The following is a 10,644-nucleotide window of genomic DNA, read 5'->3' as shown; positions in this document are numbered from 1 at the left end:
GCGTCGAGGCGTGGCTGTGCCCAAAGCGAGGTGCCGGGCTCGGACTCGGTTTCCCTGCGGCCCCGGTGGACTTGCGGATCATTGGCTGAGCGGGGCGGATCTGGTCCCGCTCCTCCCCGCCCCCAGTGACACAATAGCAGCTCCCTCCAAGATGGCGGCAGCGACGGCGGACCCGGGAGCTGGGAGCCCGCAGGCTGGAGACTCCTCCGGCGGGGCCGCCGGGGGCGGGCTGCCGTCCCCGGGGGAGCAGGAGCTCAGCCGGCGCTTGCAGCGCTTGTACCCCGCGGTCAACCAGCAGGAGACGCCGCTGCCGCGTTCCTGGAGCCCCAAGGACAAGTATAACTACATCGGCCTCTCCCAGGGCAACCTCCGCGTCCACTACAAAGGTATTGGCCTGTTTTGCCGCGGGGGGAAAAGGCCAGAGCCTCTGTGGGGAGGCTGTGCTGCCCATCCCCTACCCCATCCCGCCCCTTCCCCAGCTCTGTGCTCCGAGTTAGGCCTTAGCCCCTGCGGGTTTCCAGGGTGGTGGGACTGACCAGGCCGAGGGTCGAGTGCCTCGTCTGCTCATCCTAGAGGTACCTAATGTCGAGAGAACTGCAACAGGTGTCCAGACCTAGTGCTGGGTTGGACCTTCCACCCGAGGGCCTTTCTCTTGTCCTGGGATGGCTCCAACTCCATCTGGGCCATTCTTCACCATTGCTTAGTTTCAGCAGTGCCTGAAGAAAGGGGTGGTTATATCTTCGCCAATAGCCAGAGGCCTAGGGGCTTGCTCACCTGCCAGACTCACAGACTGCTCCTGGGTTCTGTGCTAAATTTGCGGGGGGGGGGGGTGTCTTCCAGGGCTGCCTCTTCCTTCCCTGGTCTCCCAGGTGGGCTGCCTGTATCCTGGAGAGACGACTGCTAACAGCAGTGGGAAATCTCTCCCTTGCATTCACATTGCCTGTACCCTCCTTTGGTTTGTATGCAACTAAGTCTCAGGCAAGGCTGCTTATTCTCAGGAGGAGGTGAGCCAAAGGTGGGAGGTCCATGTGTTTTTGCTCAGTTGTTGTCTAATTATTCCTTAGAGTATGTAAGGGCTTCCTCTGGCCATGGAGTGGTGAAGTTGCCATGGAGCAGAGAAGAATGAGGTCCCCATTTACATTTCCTTGTGCTGAAATTTATTCCTTGCCCTCTCCAATTAGGTCATGGCAAAAATCACAAAGATGCTGCCTCAGTGCGTGCCACCCACCCCATACCTGCTGCTTGTGGCATTTATTACTTTGAAGTGAAGATTGTCAGCAAAGGAAGAGATGGGTAAGCCCCTCCTTGCCACCTTCTTTCCCCCAACACCAAGCTACTCCCTGTGGTCAGAGTTCGAGGTCTCCTGGCTGACACTTGTGAATGTTGTGAGCTGCTGAGCCACACAGGTCTGGACTGCAGAAGCTTGACTAGTGGGCTACCTCTGTCACCTGACTGGGCATGGCCTGGTCTAAGCATCAGCCCCTGATGGCAAGTAGGTGCATTGTGGAGTAGAGGAGGGGACTTCCTTTAGTGATATTGTAATGAGATACCTTACAGGTCAGGGAGACAAGTAACAAGTTTACATTAACAATGCAGTGTCTAGAATGGGGTTCACCCCACCGAAGCGTGGTGTTTGTGACTTCCCTCCTTTCACACTCTTGCTGTATTTAGGGTTCTGTTTTTATGGCATGTGGTCATGAAGAGGCCCCAGTAGTCTTCAAAGGGATAGTAGAGTGTCCACTGCATTCATCAAGGCTGTGGCAGCTACTGGCCTGTCATTTTAAGGTAAACAGCAGGCACAGGGTCAGAATCAGGTGACTTTACGCTGCTCATAAACTTGTTTTTCTAGGGACTCGAACACCAGTTGGACCAGCTTTAGGAAGGCCCTCATTAGAGTCAGCATTAGGGAGGCTCCCTATTTTAGGGTGATCCAAGAAGACAGGAAAATCAGAGGGAAGATTTTTCATTTTTCTTCTTCCTTCTCCCAATCTCCCTTTTTTCCAGTGATTGTGACAAAGCAGGTGTCGAAGTTATGAAACAACATGATTGCAACTATCTTGTAAATGCTTTCCTCTTAGGTCTGATGTAGGAAGTTTGCCAACTGCCCCCCCCCCCCCACCGTGACCGTGACCTTCGTGCCAGCCCTGATTATGTGTTCTTAAACATCATAGTACTTCCTCTCTCCTAGGAACTGTCCCCTTGTGGTGCCAGGGGGCTACAATAGGGGCAGGACTGCCAGAGTTAGAGCTTTGCCTGCTTCCTCAGTGACGTTGTCCCATCCCTGCCTGAGAGGGTTGTGTGATCGTGGGTAGACTGTGGGGCTTTCCTCTTCTGTGCTGTGGGGAGCTAGGCTTGCATCTACGCTGCTTTTAGTCCCAGAATTCTGTGATTCTGAATTCTGATCATGGCAAGCTATTGTATTTTTTACTTTTATCTCTATCTAGTGCATTTGCAGATAGGAAACATATTGTATTATTGGAGAGCTTTAAAACTTGTATTTTCCCTGTCCACCCTCTGATAAAAGCACGGATTATTAATGTGTTTGAACCGTTGTGAATGAGAATGGCTTCTTAAAGCACACACTGCAAAAATAGTTGCAATATAGACTGAAATGTTGGTACTGGAGTCTCATATAGCCAAAGAAACCAAGAGGGCATTTCTTAAACTTGTAGGAAGCAAAATGGATTGTTTTCTCTGTAATCCTTATCATAGAAAACAACAGAGTTAGTGAGAGAAGAGAACAATATTTCAGAAGGGGAATGTTTAAACGTAGAGACCTAGATTCCTTCAACTGACTCTTAACGTTTCAGTTGTAAGTGGATCTTGCTGGAAAGGTCCCGAGTCTTTGGTAGATTGCCTCCCTGTAGGTGTTGCCTGTAAAATTAAACAAAGTTGGACATCTTCTCCCAGGTTCTGTTCTCAGTGTATTTACAGGCGGTAATTGTAGCCCGTGAGCTGACCTGGAAACATCAGTTTTAAAAAGGTCATGTATGCCTTGGTAGCCTGCTTCAGTTGACCACTGTCAAATAGCAAGTGTGTGAATATCCCATCATGGCCTTTTTATGGAATCCCTGAGCACCTTCTTGTGGCCAGGCTGTAGCCAGATGTTGGCGTGGGCCAGTTGTGGTTTTGAGGAGACCAAGGGCAGTGTCAGGACAGACAATTAATCAGCTTGTTCCCTGTTACCTGTCAGTGTTGGAGGTGTGTTTCTGACCCAGGTTTGGTGCATGACTCAGGTGTTATTAGCTGGTTGAGTAACAGCTGGTTAGCTGTTCTGTATCATCTAGTTGATCTACACAGCATCTCTGGAAAGTGTCTGGAGTAGATGATGATGGACCTATTTTGTGGGTGAGCCCTGAGCCCCTGAGATGTTTGGTGACCTGCCCTGGCTACAGGGCTGAGGGTGTGCAGTAGAGTGGCATAACTTGTCAGATGTCCTTGCCTAATCCCAGACATGTGTCTCCATGCTGCTACTGCCTTTCTTTATTGCATTCCTTCCCAGGGTAGAGTGATAGAATGTCCAGTTGGATTCTTAGGGGATCACGGTGTTCTTAGGGGACAGGAGTAAAAGGTGCTTAGTGCTGAGTGGGGCCAGACAAGTGTGGCATGCTCTGGACTGGGTTTGATTGACTTGCCATTTTATTGAATCTGTAAATGTGTTTTTTTCTTTTTTCTTTTTAAAATGTTTTATTTATTCATTTCTTGAGAGAGGAAGAGGGAGAAAGAGAGGGAGAGAAACATCAACGTGTGGTTGCCTCTCACATGCCCCCTACTGGGGACAAGGCCTGAAACCCAGGCATGTGCCCTAACTGGGAATCGAACTGGCCACCCTTCAGCTCGCAGGCTGGCACTCAGTCCACTGAGTTACACCAGCCAGGGCTCTAAATGTGTTTTTCTATAAATTTGAGTATGGGCCTCTTTTGTGAAAGGTGTTTATGAACCCCGTTGTCAGTATCATTGTTTTCCAGAAAGGTCTTTGTTCTATGATACCTGTATAGAAAAACATGCTAAGTACACTAAGCTTATCTAATTAGAAAGGTTTCATTTTAAGTGTTCATAGAGTATTTATTCATACCTACTGGGTGCCAGGTCCTTCTAGGTGCAGGGCGAAAAAGGCCAGCCTTATCCTCAGGAGCCTGTGGCTGACTCAGCAGAGGATGGATGGACTGAAAGGCTCTCTCTAAGAGGAGGCAGAGCCTGGGCATGGTTTTGAGGGATGGGTAAGAGTTTCCCAACAGGCGAGAACTCTTGGACCTAAAGTGAGTCAGGTCGGTAACTAGCTGATGTAAGTTGCTGGGTGCTCCTCAAACATAAGAGACGGTGGAGAAGAAGGGACTTGCATTTGAGCTAACAGTGTGGTTCGTGCCGATGGGATTCGGCTGCTTTTTGCCGAGTCACCAGAGCTGGGAACCCCAGGAGCAGGTCTGCTGGGGCGAGGAGATATCAGAGCCCTGCCAGGAGATAAGGGCATCTGGGTTGGTCTTGTTAGGAAGCCAAGGAGGCCCTGAAGCTGAGGGTTGCTGGGGGAAATGACTTGCTCAGAGTTCGTGGACCTGTGGGTGTCCCTGGCAGTTTGTGATGACACATGGGGGGTGTGGCTGGCCAGGCTGACAGATGCTCCAGGGTGACCCTCAAAATAGACTGTAACATCATCCCAGCGGTGGCGGCCATTTGACATGTGATGGGTGGCTCTACCCAAGAACAGCAAGCCTGGGCTAGAGCACGGGATGGAGTTGGGGGGGTTCTGTGTAGTTGGTGTGCAGTCTCTGAGCAGGGGCCTCTGGCCACAGCCACCGCCTCTGCTTGTACTTGCAGGCTGACTTCCTTTGGCCAGGCAGCAGCGCATACAACCATGAATTCTGTACACCACAACGAGGCACCCATTGTTTTATCCAGTTCTAGGCCTGGGCCCCAGAAGCACAGGCATGAGGTCTGTCTAGGGAGGAGGCAGATATGCCTGTACTTGAACTCACAGAGTGGTGTAGAAAAAGCCAGTCATGGTGTGTACTACACGCGGCGGAGGGGGGGACCCAGAGGTTGGACTTCCTCCTGTACCTGCGGGTTTGGGGAAAGCTTCACAGAAGAGAGGATGATGCTAAATCTGGAAGGATGAGTTGGTTCCAGTGAACAGTGAGAAGCAGATGCTCCAGGCAGAAGGAACAGTGCATAAAAAGATGTGGAACACAGAGCATGAATAGGCAGGGGCCAGATCAGGAACATCCTGTATGCTATAGGCAAGGGGCATGGGCTTTATCCTGAGGGCAAAGCGGTGTTTGAGGACTTTGGATCTGTTTACACTTCTGAGAGTGGATGGGGGAGAAGAGACTTCGCTGGTCTAGGTGAGCCAAGCCCCTCTGGCTGAGAGCCCTGTCCAGTGTGGGCCAGTGGCTTTAGGTCCTTGCCTCTTGGTCTGGTTTTCCGACAGCAATTCTTTTTTCTTTCTTGGCTGGCCTTTGTTTTGCATGGTGGGATGCAGAGGTGGGGTGTGAAGACGGGTAGCTAGAGAGGCTTCTCAGAGGTGGAAGGACTCTCTGCATGTGCAGATGTTTCTGGAATTTTGGTTTTGCCAAGACAACAGTGAAAGACAACACTATCTATGATATTCTGTGGAAACCCAGAGAGCCACTTGTTCAATTAAGATCTCACCTGCCACAGTTCCGGTATGGAGAGCCACTAGAGCTCAGGTCCTCCTGTCTGTGTCGGGTCCCTCCCCCTGGTCCCCCACTTTAATCTCGATGCATTATATAGTGCTGCTGAGAAGTTTGGCACTCACCTGTGGACCTGGGGAAGGCCTTGTCCTGCCTGCCCTGGAAAGTGGGTGCTGTCCTTGCCCAAGGCAGGTACAGGTGGCAGTTGTGCCCTGTTCTCCTTGACTGCCCCCAACACTGATGCCATCATGGGGAGATGCTGAGCTTTGGGTGGCATCTCTCCCTAGTAACACAGTGCACTGTTACGGAGACATGGAGTATTTGGGCTCTGGAGCATCTTGGAGTGTCGTATTGCTTCTTTGTGTTGGGAGTCAATGCCCAGGTCTATTTGGCCATAGGATGAGAGGCCTAGAGTCCACATGGTGTCCATTTCTCTGGTAGGACCTGATCCCTGCCCCCATCAATGGATGTCACCATCTGGTTTCAACTATAGGCTGAGAGTGGGGTGTGTGTGGCTTTTTTCTGTATAACTGGGGACTTCCTTGGTCAAGGATTAGCCTCCAGAGAAGTTTCTCAAATTCACTTCACACAACCCTCTTCACTTCCTGCCCCCGTTTCTTTTGTGTTTTCTGGAATGTTTGGTTGTTTTTGCAATGGGTCACCATGTAAGGGAGATCCCCTGTTAGAGGGCACACAGGAGCTCCTCAGGCTGGGGCGTAGGAGGGTGGCCGCAGCTCCTCATGGCAGGCACAGCGTGCATCCTATTCTGGGCTCTTTGGGGAGAAGTGTGGGCCCCAGACTGGTTCTCTGCTGTCAGGGATCAGTCTGGAAAGAAGGGAGTGATCACTGGGAAGGGACAGATGACACGATGTCTAAATGCAGGGCTGTCACTCTGCCTCTTCAGAAATTTTGTGCAAACTTCACAGGAAATGTCACTGTAGCTCCAGGATCCACAGGATTTTGTTATAATTGAAAGGTGAGGTCATGGTCCGTTGCTAGAAATGAAGCTAGAGGACCTGACGATGGAACATAGCCCAGCCCATCTGTCATGAAGGGGCCAGGAAAAGATGATCTGTACTGTGTGGGGGAGCGGGCGGGGCACTATGTAAGTCTCTTGCACACCTCTAGAGCTCTCTTCCTCTCCTACCTCTTGGACCCAGGATGGCCTGGGACGCCAGGGAAGTTTGCTTTAGGTTCTGGATGGCAAGTGAGGCAAATACACCCACTGGCCCCTCAGCTTCCATGGAAAACATTACTGATAACAGCATTCATTCTTTTTCTTTTTCTTTTTTTAAAATTTATTTTTAGAGAGAGGGGAAGGGAGGGAGAAAGAGGGAGAGAAACATAGACATGAGAGAGAAACATCTATTGTTTGCCTCTCACATACACTCTGACCAGGGACTGAACCTGCAACCCAGGCATGTGCTCTGACTGGGAATTGAACCAACGACCTTTCGCCTTGCAGGATGATGCCCAGCTGAGCCACACGGGTAGGGGCCACAGCATTCATTCTTGTCCAGACAGAGCCCCAGAAGATTTTTCACTGCATAATGCGCCAGGCAGCTGCTATTTTTTGGTCAGAGTTTCATCATGAGACAGAACAGACTGGCCTTCAGGGTGGGGGCAGCTGGAAGATGAGGAGAGGTGGAGAGAGGAAGAGGGTGGTTGTGCTCGGGTGGTCTGAGGGGCCCGGCTCAAGGACATTATTGGGGAGCCGCCGAACCAAAACCAAAGAAGCAGAAGGACGGTTTGTGGAATAGAACTGGTTATAGTCCAGTTTACAAAACCATGTGTCTGAAATGGGCATGGGACTTCTATTTTTTATTTTACTTTTGTAAAGATTTTATTCATTTACTTTTAGAGAGAGGGGAAGGGAGGGAGAAAGAGAGGGAAACATCAGTGTGCGAGAGATACATTGATCAGTTGCCTCTCACACCCCCCCCATCTGGAGTCTGGCCTGCAACCCAGACAAGTGCCCTGACCAGGAATAGAACTGGCAACCCTTTGGTTCGCAGGTGGGCACTCAATCCACTGAGCCACACCACTCTGGCGTGGGTCTTTTATAGAATGTTCTTTTAATAACTATTATGCCAGAAGTTTATCAGTAGTTATAGCTTTTTTTTTTTTTAGTCCTTACCAGAGGATGTTTTCATTGATTTTTTTTTTTTTTTTTTAGAGAGAGAGGAAGGGGTGGGGAGAGAGAGGGGGAAACATTGATGGTTTACCTCCTGTGTGTGCCCTGACCAAGGATTGAACCTGCAACCTACGTATGTGCCCTGAGTGGGAATCGAACCCACAACCTTTTTGGTATACGGAATGATGTACCAACCAACTGAGCCACCCAGCCAGGGCTCTCTGGGTGTTTTGATGGTGCTGGTGGCAGTGGATGTATGAGGGTCTCTTGACCCACCTTCAGAAGGACCTGCCTGCCTTGTGAGCACATCCTGTCTTAAAGCCCCTTTGTCTTCAGGCCCCTTCTTCCTTGGACAGTGTTCATGCTTGGTTCATTAATCTCTGTAATGCCTCTCTTCTCACTGGGGGCCCGCACAGAGTTGGGCTCAGTGGGTGGCTAGGTGGCTTCTTGGCAGAGGGGTAGGGTGGGGTGTGGCGGCTGGAGGAACAGCTTGTACACAGTAGCCAGTGTCATGGACGTAGCCTATCAGACTATGAAATAAAACCCTCAGCACCAAATACTAGCCTCATTTGGGACCTAAATGTCAGTGGGTGTTTTACCTGAAACGTCTCCCAGGGAGCGTTTTGTAACCATGGTCTCTGAGATCTCTGTTTCGGAGGCTGTTGATTTCTTTATCTGGGGCAGGTTCTGATAGGAACAAGATTGCCAGCTTGCTGAGCTGTGGCTAAGGTGTTAGATGTCAAGATGAAACTGTCAGGTGAGATTCCAGTAACTCCTTGGGGGTCTGGGGCAGGGGATGGGGACTTTGGTGACTGGCCCTTTCATCAGACAATGGCAGCAGAACAGTACCTTTCTAAGGCCCCCAAAAGCCACCTGCCCTAAGGCTGGAGAGCTTGTCTCTTATCTCTTTGTCACTCCCTACCAGGGTTCTGTAGGCCCGGAGACATGCAGTTGATAGAGCTTAAATTAACAATGATTAAGTTCCACAGTCATTAGTTCATATACCTTATGCAACATTTATTAAAAGTGCCTATGGGCGTGCCAGCCCATGAAATCCACTTTACAACTAGACATCGATAGGAGTAAAAAGAGCGAGGTCTTTGTTTTTCACTTTGGTCAACTGCTGTGTACTTGCAGTGAGGGACTTCTTTTTTCTGGCCTTGACCGGAGGCCAGAACATTCTGATGGTTTCCACTGTGCTGTGTGCCAAGGCCTACTCGTCTCCCCCGGAAAAGCCAGATAGGGTTCATGCTGGCATGCAGAGCCAAAGGGGTGTTTTTGGTGACTCTGTGTGTGTCTGTGTGTGTGTATGGTAAAATATGTATGACATAAAATGTGCCGTTTTAACCATTTTGAAGGAGTTCGTTCAGTGGTATTAATTACGTTCACAGTGTTGTGCAACCGTCACCACCATCTACTTCCAAAACGTCCATCACTCCAAACAGAAACTATGTACCCGTTAGGCAACAACTCCCCATGCCCCCCCCTCTCGACCCCTGGTAACCTTTTATCTACTTTCTGCCTCTGAATTTGCGTAGCTATAATTCATATAACTGCAGTCAAACAGTATTTGTCCTTTTATGTCTGGCTTTTTATTTCACTTAGTGTGAGGTTTGCAAGGTTTATCGATATTGTGGCTTGTAGTAGAATTTCATTCCGTTTTAGGGCAGTTTGTATATACCACGTTTTGTTCTCCCGTTCATCTGTTGATGGACACTTGGGTTTTTGCCATGTCTGGCTCTTGAGAATAATGATGTCATGAGCATTACCATACCAGTATCTGTTTGAGAACCTCTTTTCTATTTTTTTTTAATTTTTATTTATTTATTTAGAAATAGGGGGTGGGGGGAGGAGAAGGACGGAGAGAAACATCCATGTGTGAGAGAAACATCGATCAGTTGCCTCTCACAGGACCCTAACCAGGGACCTGGCTTGCAAACTGGGCATGTCCCCTGATTGGGAATTGAACTGGCAACCTTTTGGTCCCAGTCCACTGAGCCACACTGGTCAGGGCCCTAAAGAGTGGAATTGCCGGATCGTTCTGTGTGTAACTTTTTGGGAAACCACCTGTTTTCCACAGCGGCTACCCCATTGTACATCTGCACCAGCAAGGCACTGAGGTTCCAGTTTCCCCGCCCCCTCACCAGCACTTTCCTGTTTTCTTCGTAGCCATCCCAGATGTGAGGTAGCTGGCTCACTGCGGTTTGGGTTTACAATTCCTAGTGACTAGTGGTCTTGAGCATCTTTTCATGTGCTCAGGCTATTTATATATCTTCTTTGGAGAGCCCTCTGCCTGTTTTATAATTGGGTTGTTTGTCTTTTCATTGTTGATTTGCAGACATTTTAAAAGAGATTTTATTTATTTATTTTTCGAGAGGGGGTGGGAGGGAGAAAGAGAGGGAGAGAAACATTGATGTGTGAGAGAAATGTCTGGTTGCCTCTCGCAAGCCCCAACTGGGGACCTGGCCTGCAGCCCAGGTAATGGGCTGTGACCGGGAATTGAACCAGTGACCTTTCCGTTTGTAGGCCTTCGCTCAATCCACAGAGCCACACCAGCCAGGGTAGGAATTTTTTATATATTCTGGATCTTAAACCCTTATCAGATATATGAACTCATTTATTTTCTCCCATTTTATAGGTTATCTTTTCACTTTCTTGATAATGTCCTTTGATGCATAAAAGTTCTAATTTTGATAAAGTTTAATTTATCTATTTTTTCTTTTGTTGCTCGTGCTTTTGGTGTTATACCTAAAAGTACATTGCCAAATCCAAGGTTGAAAAGCATTTCCCCTGTTTCTTCTGAGAGTTTTATGGTTTTAGCTCTTACATTTCAATCATTGATTCCTTGTAAGTTAATAACTT

The 10,644-nt window shown here is 49.1% G+C and overlaps 1 protein-coding gene across 1 annotated transcript in view; it reads left to right on the top strand.

Moving 5' to 3' along the window:
- The first annotated feature begins 120 nt into the window (after positions 1–120).
- Positions 121–10,644, top strand: part of RANBP10 (RAN binding protein 10) — a 57,946-nt gene continuing 47,422 nt past the window's right edge. Inside the window, exons 1-2 of the mRNA XM_024556198.4 lie at positions 121–386; positions 1,182–1,293. Of these exons, the coding sequence (XP_024411966.1) occupies positions 152–386; positions 1,182–1,293 (347 nt within the window). The 5' untranslated portion in view covers positions 121–151. The remainder of the gene's footprint in view (positions 387–1,181; positions 1,294–10,644) is intronic.

This window comes from Desmodus rotundus, chromosome 12 (assembly GCF_022682495.2).
Source record: "Desmodus rotundus isolate HL8 chromosome 12, HLdesRot8A.1, whole genome shotgun sequence".
NCBI classification, from domain to species: domain Eukaryota; kingdom Metazoa; phylum Chordata; class Mammalia; order Chiroptera; family Phyllostomidae; genus Desmodus; species Desmodus rotundus.
The sequence above is the reverse complement of the archived record's forward strand: the minus strand, read 5'-3'. Positions and strand labels throughout refer to the sequence as shown.